Genomic DNA, 14,267 nt, shown 5'->3' with positions numbered 1-14,267 from the left:
CACTGTTCTCAGTCGTATTCAATGTTCTTAAATAGTGAATGACTGATTCGTTATTTCCTTAATCTCTTGCAGAGAACGTATATCAACATCACAGAAGACAACAACTGAGAAGTTTGATGATGCTCTAATATTAAAACAAACTCGTACACTTCATTTTATTACACTCAATGATATAACAACCACGATATGCAGAATGCATCAATTATGCTTCAAAATTTTTTTTCTGAAATTGAGTAAGATATCGCAGTTACTTAACAAGACTATCTTAGCGTGGATTATTGGATTTACTTGGGAAAAAACCAAAGCATTTATTCTTTTAGTCTACAAGCAAGCCCTCCTTGTCAGCGTCTGTGTCACGAGAAGGTTTGAGGTCTTGAGCGAAGCTGCCCGGCGAGATGTCTGTACTGGTTTGTTCTGTGCCTCTCTCTTCGCCGACTTGTCGTCAGTTCGCTTGCTCAAGCCCTCAAACTTTCCCGCGAGCGAGGAAACGCTTGTGCCATAGCGATATTGACGAAGGACTACTCGCTGGCTGTTATCTGTCAAAACTAATCTATCTGTGGTTGTCCAATACATTTCCATTTTTGGAATTGCCAAGTTAGGTAAAAAATAACCCGGTATGGTGCTCTCACTTAAAATAAATATGTTTGTTGACTCAACTCAATTTTGCCGAATGTCACGATCTCAAACACATCTTTGTATTAGACTTTCAAAGTTCCCTGCCTTCTATAGAAATAATTTTACGGACGTTTGGCTATGAGGAAAAACTCGAAGAAAAGAGACTTCCCAGGACCGACTAGCGGTCCAGACTCGTGTCAATATATCCAAAGTACGTAGGATGCTGGATCCTCGTAGTAGAGAGCGCTATTTATGCAGGTCAGTGGTTCGAATCCCGTACAGGCCTGATTTTTTCCAGGTCTGGTTTTCGCTATTGCATAAATAGCGCTCTCTACTGCGAGGATCGTGCATCATACGTATCTATAACCGCAGTGCAAAATATATGAACTTCATACATTCATCGTATCTGATATCCAATGTAACTATGTGAAAATCGTCTCGATCCTTGACCTTTCTGGAGTCATCTTTAAAATCAGATATGTTTAATGAGATTTCAGCCGGATTGCTTACGTTACAATATGTAAATTGACCCTACGTCGAACAGAATTTTGATAAGTACAGGATTGCTTCATTGCTTCTCGTCTACTCATTTTGTTTCTGTTGCCTTGTTTCATTGCTTGCCTGTTTCTGTTTCTGTTTCGAAAGCTTATGACCAAAGATATTTTGAAAGTGAGTGTAAATCATCAATATAGGATAAACCGCGCTCTGTGCTGTAAAGCCTTGGCAACCATGTTGAAACAGTAACAAATAGCCTAGTTTCGATAAATTTCAGCGTGACAGACTTGTGACGAAACTCCAACACCGAAGCGAGGCTCATAGGATTACGGCGCGAATGATGAAAACAAACACACCACTGCAAACACTGCAGGGAGACCTGTGTGGGTTTGATAAATCGAGAATTCTCGGCGTTTTTTTGTTTTTTGTTTTTTGGTCCATTGCAGTTTATTTTCGCGTGTGCCATGGTCAAGTACTGTGCTATTGTTATTTGCTGTAATGGGAGTATTTATAAGAAAAGACAAGATCTCGGTTATTGTTGCTTTCCTTCAAGGCTCAATAAGCGTAAGAAGTCTCGGCGATCCAAGAACTGATCATTGCATTTTAAGGAAAGCGACATCGAGATTTCAATTCCTGGTCGAAAAAGTGCACGTTCAGACAGCTATCCGACTATTTTTAACCCAACGAAATCTACGAATTCTGTTAGTTCGCGTTCGAAGCGTCTTGCCGATAGGAAGAGACAGCGTGATGAACAACCGCAAGCCAAGGTTTGTCCCAGAAAGCTCGATTTTGAGGACTCCATAGAGACTTGCGTGGATTTTAGTACTGGTGCAGCTTCAGTAAACCGTGATCACTTGTACTTTTGCATCCAGGAACAGGTAACACCGAAAAGTAACACGAATGGTTCTGATACTACGATTCCGAAAGGTAAACTTCTTACGGCGTCATGGACTTGTGGGTCCAGAATATGTCCATCTTTGAACAGTTTATAACCCGCAACGCTAGATTTACTCGCTCTTTCTCATGGCGTGTACTAAATCCAGTAAGATTTCAGCAACAGAACGCCGAAGCACGAGAGAACCGAAATATGCCAGAAAAAAGTGCTTGCCGATATTTTCTTATGAGTGAAAATCAATTTGATGTCTAGGAATAAGAAAAGTTTCAGTGAAGCCTTTATCAAGATGAAAAATTTAAAGCTCGTCATAAAACAAGAAAAACTGCTCAGTTTGCCTACAAAACGGTATGTTATGACAATCGAACTATAGAATTGGTAACACCAGAACACGTAGGACTACGCTGGAACACCGGAAAAACAACTGAGCACCAGAACACTGGAACACCACAAAGCCGGAACATCACAAACAGAAACATTGGAACATACCGGAAAATGCCAGAACATGCCAAAACATAAAAGAGTATGCTTGAACATGCCGGAACACCGCAAAATATTATAGTAATCATGAAAACAATGATAAATATATTGCATTCGACGAAGGAGAACATATACTATTCATACCGTTTATCAGTCCTCAGAGGTTTGTGGTAGCCTGTGGGTATCGATCAGAAGCCAAATCGTCTCAGCTTTCTACTTTGTCACTGTCTTGTACTGACTTAATAAACACAAAGCCTCGATTTCATGAGAAAACTTTGAATCTCGCTGGCTTATGATATGCCGATGTGAAGATACGGTACATAAATTGCACCCACTTGATCGAAAAAAATGCTCCGAGCATTATTCCACATTAGCAGTTATTATTTTTATCTCCCGTCAATCTAGTCAGCAAACTAGCGCGACGTCACGCAGAACTTCGATCCCGTTTCAGTAGAGACACGCGGGTTCCGTGATAAAAAGAAAATTGATATAAGGAAAATGAGGTAAGCTAGTGTCCGTCTTCCGAAAAAGAAAAGGCACTTCTTGCTATCGATGAACTAACTATTTGGAAAGTATAAAAAAATTATTCTTTCAACTCCCATCGTTAATACGGTCTCCAAACGGAAGCATGTATATGATGCATACAAAAAAAAAAAAAAAAAAAAAGCAACAACAACAACAAAAAACCGGAGAGGTCAACTTGTGGTTTATATAACAATAATGACAAACGAATGACAACTTTGAAGTTTACCGTCGACGCGTTTCAGAGGACAACTCATGTAAAAAATTATTTCGATAATTCCTATCTCTATTTTTCCGGATAGCCAGGCTATTAAATTTTCACTTCTTATAATCTAAATTTGTGGACAGGGGAATCTTTAAATTTCAATGACTGTCTTACATCCATGAATAAATCCTTTCTGGTGCACTGAAAGCTCATGGAATTGAATGGCGTCAAAATGTCTTCGCCTCCAAATAATAATAGATGTCAAAGATAACGGGAGACAATTCTTTATAATCGTGACTTTTTGCCACTTGATAGGCTAAACATGTCGAGGTTCAAGAACACCGTCTCGTGATGTAATCAATTCTACGTTAATCTGAGATCTTTAAGCTTGCCAAAACACTTTACCCGTATCGGAACACAGCAATTAATTTTGGATTGACAGTCAAGGCTAAGACCCCCGGGATAAAACTGCTGTCATCGATAGTGAATGAGTTTCAGACAGCTCTATTAGGCGTCATGGTTAGAAGGAGGAACTGTGATCACCCACTCGCATTATTTTGAGTCTGCCAGTTTAATTTACATCAATACTTTGGACCTCTTATTTAGCAATTTCGTTATTGGATGTTTGAATAATAGGCTGCATAAAGTAATGTAAAATACCAGTCGCAGGAGGTACAAGGTTCGAATTGATAAAAAAAAATATAAATGACAACTAAACTTAACACTGCTTGGAAACAAAACAACCATCTGAACAAAGCTAAAACCGAAGCAAAGTCTAAGCTTTACCAAGTTTGAATTTTCTCATAGATATTATTACAACGAAACTTCAGTTGTATACAAATGTAGGTTCTAGCGAATCCGACTGTTGTTTGCATTTTGAAGTTTCGTCGCTGTTTGTTGTATATATTTTTGTTAATGATAAGGATTTCGAAAAAGCGAAATGAAGTTACAAGCAAAATATCATTCTCTCATCTACTGAAATATCGGCAGGCTTGGCTTTACTGAAAGCAGGTTTATCAGCATTGTAAGATCCTCCCAATAAATTTCGGTCTACAAGTTTCATTAAAGGTTTTTGTACAGTATTTGACGCCCTCATCACGGGTTTATTTTCTGACGAGACAGAAGCACTTTTCAGTTTCCCTGCTGCTTAGACTGCCAGTTAGAAGTGTTTTGACCCCTGTTTTGATAAAAAATTTTGTCTTACACCTCCACGACGAAAATTCCTAGTATCAGGTTTTCAACGACAAAAATAATAAGTATGTCCTTTTCGACCACAATTATAGCAAAAAGGCACCGCCAAAACGAGACCGGGAACTCCATGGCTGTAAATTCTGGTGTGAGCGCTGATTATAACCACTGGGTCTGTTATTGATATTGCTTCCCATTAATCCGCGAAATTCGTCTCTAATAATTTGCTTCATCTCAGACTTGCTCATCTGAGGGTTTTGATCTGAAGCTGGACCCACAGCACTAATTGACTAATCGTTAGGGTTGATTGCTTTTGAGAGTTCTTCCAAAATTTGCGCTGATACTTCCTTAGGGTTAAAGTCTGCGCGTTTACTCGACCCTTCCAATACTGACTCTTTTAGCTTAGCGAGGTTTTCTGCCGATTCCAAATTTTCAGGTTGTTGCAAAACAAAGTGCTCGCCAGTCTCGGGAATGAGTCCCTGGACAAAGTAGTGTGTCCACTCAGAATTGGGCAAATTAATTCTCGAAAAATGTGTTCGAAGGCTATAAGCATAATCTGCAACCGATTCTTTCTCTAGTTGTCGTCGTTGGCCTAGCGCCTGTCTTACGCGCCACTCACTAGCACCGGAGGCAAAATGCGTGACTAATATCTCAGACAATTCTTCGAAAGACATCTCGTCGACCCTTGGAAAAGTTTTAAACCAAGCGCTAGTGTAGGCCTTTAAATAAAGAGGAAGCCCTAATGCTAAACTATCGTTGTCCCAACCATTTAGTCTACCGGCCCTCTTATAATTCCTAACAAATTTATGAGCGTCTTCGGATTCGTCGCCTCTAAAAATTGCAAACGTAACTGGTGATTTAACACCGCCGTTTCTATTTTGTGAATTAAACGAAGCTTGCATTCGTTCGACTGCTTGGCATAACTGACTAACTTCTCTTCCACTTCTGCATAGGCTGGTGCTAGAGACAATTGTGATGAGTCCAAAGAATTATGTCGACTATCAACAACCGAGTCATTACGAGCTTCGAGAGAATCTTCGCTTACATTTTCACGATCGGAAGGATTTTCTCTGGTCTTGCCGCTCTCATAAATAAGATCTTCTTCGGAGTCAGAACTTTGGCTCCAGGTTCCAGGTACAAGAAGAAACTAGAGAACATTCACAAGGCGTAGGAATTCCACTAAACGCCTTTGATTGTGCGTCAGCCCTCGTCGATCTATTAGCTGATTTAAAAATTGAAGGAAAGAATGGTACTCTCGATTGCTGAACGGGTGGAGGAGGGGCTGGCCACTCATACGAGCCCGAACCTACAGCTAAGTTTTCCTGGCTAACGGCATGTTCAGCCAGGGCTCGCGCTCGCTGCCTAGTAATCAGGATGAATATTTAAGAGATACTGCATGAGCCAAATTTCCCAACAAAAAAAAAAAGGAAAACAGCAAAACCAAAAAGAAAAAAGGCTACTAACAAAGGGAAAATGCTAACTTTGAAATTGACCATTAACAGCGAGAATCAAAGCAGAAGGTAACTGACCTATACACTAAATAAACTGTTACATTCTACGCTGGCTAGATCATTATAAAAGAACTCGGCTATTAATCAGATTTAGAAAGTAAAATTAGCTTGCAACGGAAAAGCATGCTGATTAAAGCGAAGTTCCACTCACAATTGTAGGAATTCCAAAAGCGTCTTTTACCAACCTGTAGGTAACGGGTGCTCCACCGGTTTTGTTGAAGACGGGTCCTCCACCAAATTTGTTGTGGAGGTTTTTTACCACTCGCTTGGCGAATTAAGAAGAGGTACCAAGACTCTATACTTTTCTTCTATTATTCCGTCCTCTTCTATTGTTGCTTCTACCTTCTACTACCACAGCTATTTCTCTTCTAACCTCAGTGAGGATTGCCCTCTCATTTAAGGCAAAAATCACAGACATGTTTGGGTTAGCTGACCGTGGGAATTTCCAAAACAGGATATTCAGTGTGGGTAAAACTCAAGGTCAGTTTTACCAACCCAGACATGACCACCTAGCAAACTCGTTATCCTCAACCATAACAAGCGACCAAAATGTCTAGCACGGTAACAACTGAGCCAAGTTCAAGCACACACCAAACAAAAATGATCAAAAGTATAGATCTACCAAAATAGCACGTAGGGGCGAAAAGGCGAGACTTAATAAAACACAAGGTAAACCTAAAAATACTCGAGATATCAATTCTTGAAAATGCTCTAGAACATATTTTAAAGCTAGATCGGACAAAAGTGTTTATCTTCTCTCTTTTTGATCGGCTCATATTAAAAATTTTAACGAAGATGCCTGCATTCTCTGAATCCTCTTACTGAGAGGTGTTCGTTTGGTAGCCATTTTGCACTTTGTGTACATATACATATTTGAATACATCAATAAATACAAAAAAAAAACATCCGCAAATACATGCCCCTGGACAGGGACGTTTAACTTCTTACTTTTCAAGTTTGAGTGGCATGTTTCGCCTCTGACGATTGGCAGATTCCATAAAGCGCCGGTAAAAATTAATAGTGGTAAACACGTTGACGCTTCTCGAAGCCAAAAGTTGCCATTCATGACACTTTGATAAGTTTGGAATCGCCTGTAGATGACTGGAGATTCCTAAGCTTGGGAAATTATTCTAACTGTCCCGGTTTAAAAAACACACTCCAGACTCATTAATTCCATGTGCTCACAGCACAACCTTTTTAATCTCGATCCAGTCCCCCACACGGGGTGGCGCCTAGCGCTTACAAAAGACAACAAACAAATGAAATCGCGTGTCCAATGACACTGGTTAGTATACTGAGGCGATAAGTCGAACTAGGGTATTATCAACTTCTCGTATCTAACTTTATACACACAGTTAATTACAAGAGAGTAAATAGAAAAGGTGATGAGATACAAATTCGGCGATTTTACACAAATTAATTGCTAAAACAAACTGAACTTAGCCGAAAAAAAAAAAAAAAAAAAAACTCCTTATCTCTTTTTCAGTTAATCACTCAACAACCGTTAGCGCAACATGTTATTGTCAAAGATAATTGTCAAACCTCACCAAAACATTAATCTAGTCACCATCCGCAGAGTGGTAGATAAAAACAAGGCGCTTGTTTGGAGAGTAGTATCGTCATTATTTTGTCCATTATTTTAGCTATCGTTGTTAGGGTACTTGAATTGTTTGAAGTAGTCATAACAAGTACTGTGGAAGTACTTGAACGACCTCCGGTGTCTAGCAAAGGACACGCGACTTTATTTTCAGGCGCTAGTATGCCGAATTTTTCTGCTTTGTCTGTTCAGGATAAAACTCTTGAGTTTTTATGTAAGGTCTCAAAAGAAGAGTGCTGTTGTCGAAGAAAACAGCCTAGTTTTTGAACAAGCAGATATTTTTAATGATGATGTGTTAAGTAGTGACGATATTGTTATTTCGGAGGTCATTTCGAACAACGCTAAGCAAAATAAGGTGCCCGATAGCGACAAAACTTTATGTAGTGACTACTCGCTTTTGGCTAGCAGCAATTTATCCGTCTCGAGGACTTTAAATAACTTTAGCAGCAGAGCTGAAGCGGATTCTTTTGTACAGCCCGTTAGTAATGATGCAGAGGACAAAGTTAATGACATTTCTATTTCTTTTGCGCCTGGAAGTGCTCTTCTACCGGTTAGCATAAAGGGTCATAATTTTCAATGTTTGATAGATTCCGAAGCTGCTGTCACAGCAGTAAGCGCTAATGTTTGTGTCACGCTTGCCCAGAACTTGGTGTGCCTGATTCAGAAAGTGTGACTACAGTCAATGGTTCTCGTTTGACTACTGTAGGAAAGACTTTGATGGAATTTGTTATTAATTCTTGTATATTTACTTTCGAGGTATGTATGATAGAGGACCTATCTTTTGATGTTATGCTGGGTAGAGATTTCCTTCAACGATTTTGTTTCAAAGTTGATTTTAAGGATGGATTAGTTAGTTTTCTCTCTGAGCCCAGTCCTTTTCCCTTTGAGGGTGTACGCGTAGATGACGACAACGATCTAATTGATAAAGCCTTCATTTCTTCGGTCCATGCCTCTCACACCTTTGTGATTCCACCTCAGTCAGAAATTTTGATTTCTGGGGAACTTGAAGACTCGTCAAATAAGTATGGTATCGATGGCATGATTGTTCCAAAACCTGATTTATCTCACCGTCATTCGATCTTCGGAGCGTCGGAGCTTGTTGGTGTTGCAGAGGATGGTACAATCCCTATTAGGTTGGTTAATCCTTCCTTTAAACCAGTAAAAATTTACCGAAGGACTCGTCTAGCTAATTTTAAGGAGGTAGATCGCAACATAGCTACTTTCGAGTTGAACGCAAGCGAAAAGCTACGCGAAAGTCATTGTTCTCTTAATAGTGAACCAATAGAATGTGATTATTTTCAATTGCCTGACTTGTCTGATAGTATTCTGTCAGCTGATGACAAAATTAAATTTCGTGATTTGTTTAGTAAATACCACGATGTGTTCGCTTTTTTATGATGCCGAGTTAGGTAAAACATCGCTGGTACAGCACGTGATCGATACGAGTGACGCTACACCAGTTAAACAAATGCCATATCCCACTTCGCCTGAAGGTAGACAAGAGATCGATAGACAAGTAAATGACATGCTAGAACGTGGAATTGTTCAAGAGTCACTTAGTGCTTGGTCTTCGCCTGTTGTTCTAGTCAAGAAAAAGATGGTTCTATGAGATTTTACGATGACTATCGTAAATTTAACAAAGTTACCAAAAAAATAGCTTTCGTTTGCCTCTTATTGCCGATACTTTGGATTCTATAAATAGAACAAATTTTCTCAGCACAATTGACACGAAATCAGGTTTTTGATAAATAGAACGTCATCCTTCTGCCAGAGAAAGACTGTCTTTGTTACGCACAATGGCCTGTATGAATTCTTGGTAATGCATTTCGGTCTTACAAATTCTGGACAGAGTTTCCAGAGACTTATGGGCCACATTTTGAGAGGATTGGAATATCGGTTTGCACTTATATATATATATATATATATATATATATATATATATATATATATATATATATAATATTATGAGAGGAAAAAAGGACGTAACTACATTTCCCGGGAAATGTAGTTACGTCCTTTTTTCCTCTCATAATATTTATTCTGCTCTGCTTCAACGTATTGAGCACTGTTCCACGCGAAAATCGACTTGCAGACTCCCTATATATATATATATATATATATATATATATATATATAAATATTATGAGAGGAAAAAAGGACGTAACTACATTTCCCGACAAGCCTGTTTCGTGAATCGCTTCACTCTTCGCTTCACTCTTCGCTTCACTCTTCACTCTTCAAGAGTGAAGCGATTCACGAAACAGGCTTGTCGGGAAATGTAGTTACGTCCTTTTTTCCTCTCATAATATTTATTCTGCTCTGCTTCAACGTATTGAGCACTGTTCCACGCGAAAATCGACTTGCAGACTTCCTATATATATATATATATATATTTATATATATATATATATATATATATATATATATATAACTAACTGTAGACAGTACTGTTTCGGCCTTCTGGGCCTCATCAGTGCAGTTTTTTTTATGTTTAAGGTGGACGGCCGGGCCCCGATGAAGGGAGGTGCAATCCCGCCGACCTACATGTCTAATCCCAACCCATTGGCTTACGTGCAATGCCTTAGGGAAGGGGACCACCAGAAACGAGGGCCACCAGACGCCAAACTCGCTGGGGAATCGAACCCCACCTCACTTAAAAATTAACACACTCACACCCAAAAATTAAACACACCCGCTCATTACTTAACTAATTATTTTCTTTTGTTTTTCTTTTTATGACCTTAATTAATTACTTTGGGAACTTTTTGTTGAAAAATTTTATAGCAGTCTTAAAGTCCTCATCTTTCAAACCAATAAAGCGGGGATCTGAAGTCCAACGGCAAAAACGTTTTCGCTGATCAGGCGGTTTACGATAATCAACCGCAATCTCCCACAGGATTGCACGGTGGTCTGCAGAACAGGCTGCCAATTCCGGAACTTCAAGGAAAACACCAGGGCCATTGCGGATATCACTCATGGGTGAAACCACAAGACTTTTAGATGGGGCCTGTTGAGTCCTCTTAACTGAAACGGAAACAGAGGAAGCGGGGCGTTTCCGGGAAACAGTGGTCCAGGGACCACTTTCACCAGCCATGTCAGAGTCAGCAGGGTTAGCAAAACCCTCGGTTGCTGATATAATATTCTCATTTCCAGTCGTTTCACAAGAGGCGAACCGGTCTTCGCTTGCATCAGAGTCTGGAGGTGAACCAACTTCATCTTCAGAGTCTTCAATAGCAGTGTCGGGGGTCTCTTCTTCGGCGGGAGTGCTCTTCACCGGAGGAACAGCCACACCGTTCTCTGTAACAGGGGCGTCAGCCTCAGCTGGAGCAGCCACGGTCACCTTACAATTCCGAGCCAAGTGCCCATCTTGATGACACCGGAAGCATTTTCCTTTGAGAGGACAATCAGCTGACTTGTGGCCAACTTTCCGGCAAGTCCCACACTGGAGGGGTTGCCCCCTATACCAAGTTTTACAACGAACACCGCGGATAGGGATAAACGGTGGAATGACATTCCTAATGACCATTTGGACGATGCGTGACCCGGTGGACACTGAAGGCCTTCCGGGCCAAACCTGATTGCGAACAGATTTGACCGTACCATATGCAGACAAAGCTGTGCTGATGGCGTCGTTTGATCCCTCAAAGGGGAACCAAGAAACTACAACAGTAGTAAGCTGGGGTGGAGGAGGAGGAGGCTTGACCACCCTACACTCTACATCACCCAACTTGATGACACCTAACTCCTCAAAAAATAACTTAGCAACATCCCCGTTCTCTGCAAAAGTGACTCTGGCAACACGGCCAGGGCATGCCTGCACCGCAGCCACCCGATGATCAGACTCTCGGTCGAAAAAACCAAGCAACAGACCAACCGCTTGCGAAAAAAGTACCTCCTCAGGGAGCCCCTGACAATCAACGTCGATAGTCCTATTAAAGGACACGACCATGCTGAAGTTCGGACCCAACCCAAAGGGATGGGTGACCGAAACAGAGAAAAAGCAAAAAAAAAAGCAAGTTCGGATCGACCGAGAAATCCCAAAAAAGGGATGGGCGACCAAACAGAACTAAAGAAAAAACACTGCCAAGGAGGAAGAAAGTTGCAAGTTTTCCCTCCCGGCAGGTACTCACTTATCCAACAAAAATCCTCAGAAACCACAAAAACAAACCAAAACAAACTCCCAACCACTAGGGAAAGGAGCGAACACTTACCAACAAGCAAAAGTCGAGTCAGTGCAGTGCTAACGCTAGGATGGGGGAGAACCGAGACGGTCACCCCAAACGACCCAACCTTTGTGGTATCGTCTAAGCCATGCCAGAGTGCTCAAACTAGAGTAAACCAGCGAGCATGCGCAATTGCAACGGCAATGACTCATCCTAGATAGAGTGCTCAATTTGGACATGAAAGCAAAGCTTTGTATGCCAAAGAGCTATATCTAAAGAGCTATATGCCAAAGAGCTATATCTATATATATAATCTTATATATATATATATAAAGTGTGACTTGATTTTCGTAGAACAGTGCTCAATACATAGAAGTAGAGCGAAGTATATATTGTGGGAGGAAAAAGACAAGTAAACTACAAGTTCATCCCTGCAAGCCTGTTTCGTGGTCGCCCACTCATCAGGGGATTTCCCCTGATGAGTGGGCGACCACGAAACAGGCTTGTAGGGATGAACTTGTAGTTTACTTGTCTTTTTCCTCCCACAATATATATATATATTGATGATATCATTATATTTTCAAAGTCGGTCGATGAACATTTGGTCCATTAAGAAGAAATTTTTAAGAGACTTCGTGAAGCTAATATCAAACTAAATCCAAACAAATGTAATTTCGTTAAACAAAGGGTAGAATATCTTGGTCATATCGTAACTCCTGAAGGTATTAGTCCCAGCCCAGAAAAGATTCGAAGATTCGTGTTGTGCAGGAAATCCCTACTCCAACTCATCTCAAGGAACTCAGGAATTTCTTAGGTCTCGCTAATTATTACTGTCAACGGTTTTTCTCATATAGCTAATCCCCTCAATGCATTGACTAAAAAGGGTGCTTCTTTCAATTGGACAAAGGAGTGTGCCGTTGCTTTCGACAAGTTGAAACGTGCTTTAGTGTCCGCTCCTATTTTAGCTTATCCTAACTTTAAAGAGCCTTTTCTACTGTTTGTCGATGCTAGTTCTACAGGAATAGGATTTATCTTAGCTCAAGTCCAGGATGGTAAAGAAGTAGCGATTGCTTATAACGGTCGCGGTTTGAATAGTGCAGAGCGCAACTATAGCACAACTGAGAGAGAAGCACTCGCGTTAATAGAAGGGATTAAGAAATTTCAGCCCTACCTTTAGAGTCGCCAATTCACGGTTGTTACTGATGACAGTTCGTTACGTTGGTTAATGAACGTTAAGGATGCTTCAGGTCGTCTTGCAAGATGGGCTTTACTTTTGCAACAGTACGATTTTGAGATTGTTCATCGCCCTGGTAAGATACATGGCCGTGCGGATAGTTTGTCTGGACGTCCTTATGACACAAGGGAATGTAATTCAGTCCAAAAAGACGAGCCACAAGTAGCGAAAGTACGAGAATTGCAAAGGCGTGATTTTGTCGTTAGTGAGATCATTGATTACCTAGAAAATGATATTTTACCGTTAGACGATATTGCGGTGCGCAAGCTTTTACTTGTGAGTTATAGTTTTTACATCGGACGTGATGGTTTGCTTTACCATTTAGGCAACAATCGAAAGCGCAATTCTCGGGATTCATTTCCCCAGCTCGTTGTACCTCCAGCATTGAGATTTGAATTTTTGTCGAACATGCATGACCACGTTTCTCGCGCGCATTTTGGAGTCCATCAGACTTTCAATAAGGTCAAACAACGATGTTGGTGGAAAGGAATCTACAAAGATATTGTAAATTGGTGTAAGTCTTGCACTGAGTGTTCCATGAGAAAATCCCCTAGGAATACCAAAAAGCACCCTTACATCCAATTCCAGTGGAGAATGCTTTTGATAAAGTAGTTGTTGATGTGTTAGGGCCTTTTCCACCTTCTAATAAGGGTAATAGGTACGTCGTCGTTTTCAGTGGTTATATTACTCAATAGTGTGAAGCATTTCCTGTTCCGAGCGTTGAAGCAACAGTAATTTCTCGTCTATTAGTGAATGAGATAATTGCCAGACATGGTGCATCTAGACGGTTCTGTTGTCTGATAGAGGAAAAAATTTATTATCTAAACTGGTAGCAGATGTTTGTAAGGTCTTCCGTATTCACATCAAAGTGAACACTTCTAGTTATCACCCGCAAACTGATGGCTTAGTTGAAAGATTTAACTCTACTTTATGTCAGTCACTTTCAATGTATGTTGCAAAGAATAAAAAAAGATTGGGATGATTTTATACCGCTAGTTTTGTTTGCCCATACAACTTCGATTTTAGAAGCCATTGGCGATTCTCCTTTTTACGTACTGTATAGCCGTGAGCCCCGTTTGCCTATGGATGTCAATTATTTACCGCCAGTCGATGACGACGTTACTGCTTCAGTTTTTGAACATCGCAAACGGATTGTTCAGACCTCTATAAAAGACGCTTACCGCTGTTCATGTTTGATGTTATCAAAATCAAATGTTATCCTGTTATCAAATGTTAACTGTTATCCAAATGTTATCAAATGTTATCCTGACGACCTTGCATCTTTATTTACTTTAAAGTCTGGTAGTAGACCTTCACGAAGGAGAAGCCAATTTGTTATTCCACGTGTCAAATATGAAATTGGCA

The 14,267-nt window shown here is 40.4% G+C and overlaps 1 protein-coding gene across 2 annotated transcripts in view; it reads left to right on the top strand.

Moving 5' to 3' along the window:
* LOC111340803 (fibroblast growth factor receptor 4) overlaps positions 1–2,600 on the top strand; it is a 47,328-nt gene extending 44,728 nt beyond the window's left edge. For both annotated transcript variants that reach the window (XM_022947711.2, XM_088730915.1), the window contains one exon: positions 73–2,600. In XM_022947711.2, the coding sequence (XP_022803446.2) occupies positions 73–108 (36 nt within the window). In that variant the 3' untranslated portion in view covers positions 109–2,600. The remainder of the gene's footprint in view (positions 1–72) is intronic.
* Positions 2,601–14,267: the final 11,667 nt, after the last annotated feature.

This window comes from Stylophora pistillata, chromosome 1 (genome assembly GCF_964205215.1).
Source record: "Stylophora pistillata chromosome 1, jaStyPist1.2, whole genome shotgun sequence".
Lineage (NCBI taxonomy): Eukaryota > Metazoa > Cnidaria > Anthozoa > Scleractinia > Pocilloporidae > Stylophora > Stylophora pistillata.
Note: the sequence above shows the minus strand (reverse complement) of the source record. Positions and strands in the feature narration are given on the sequence as shown.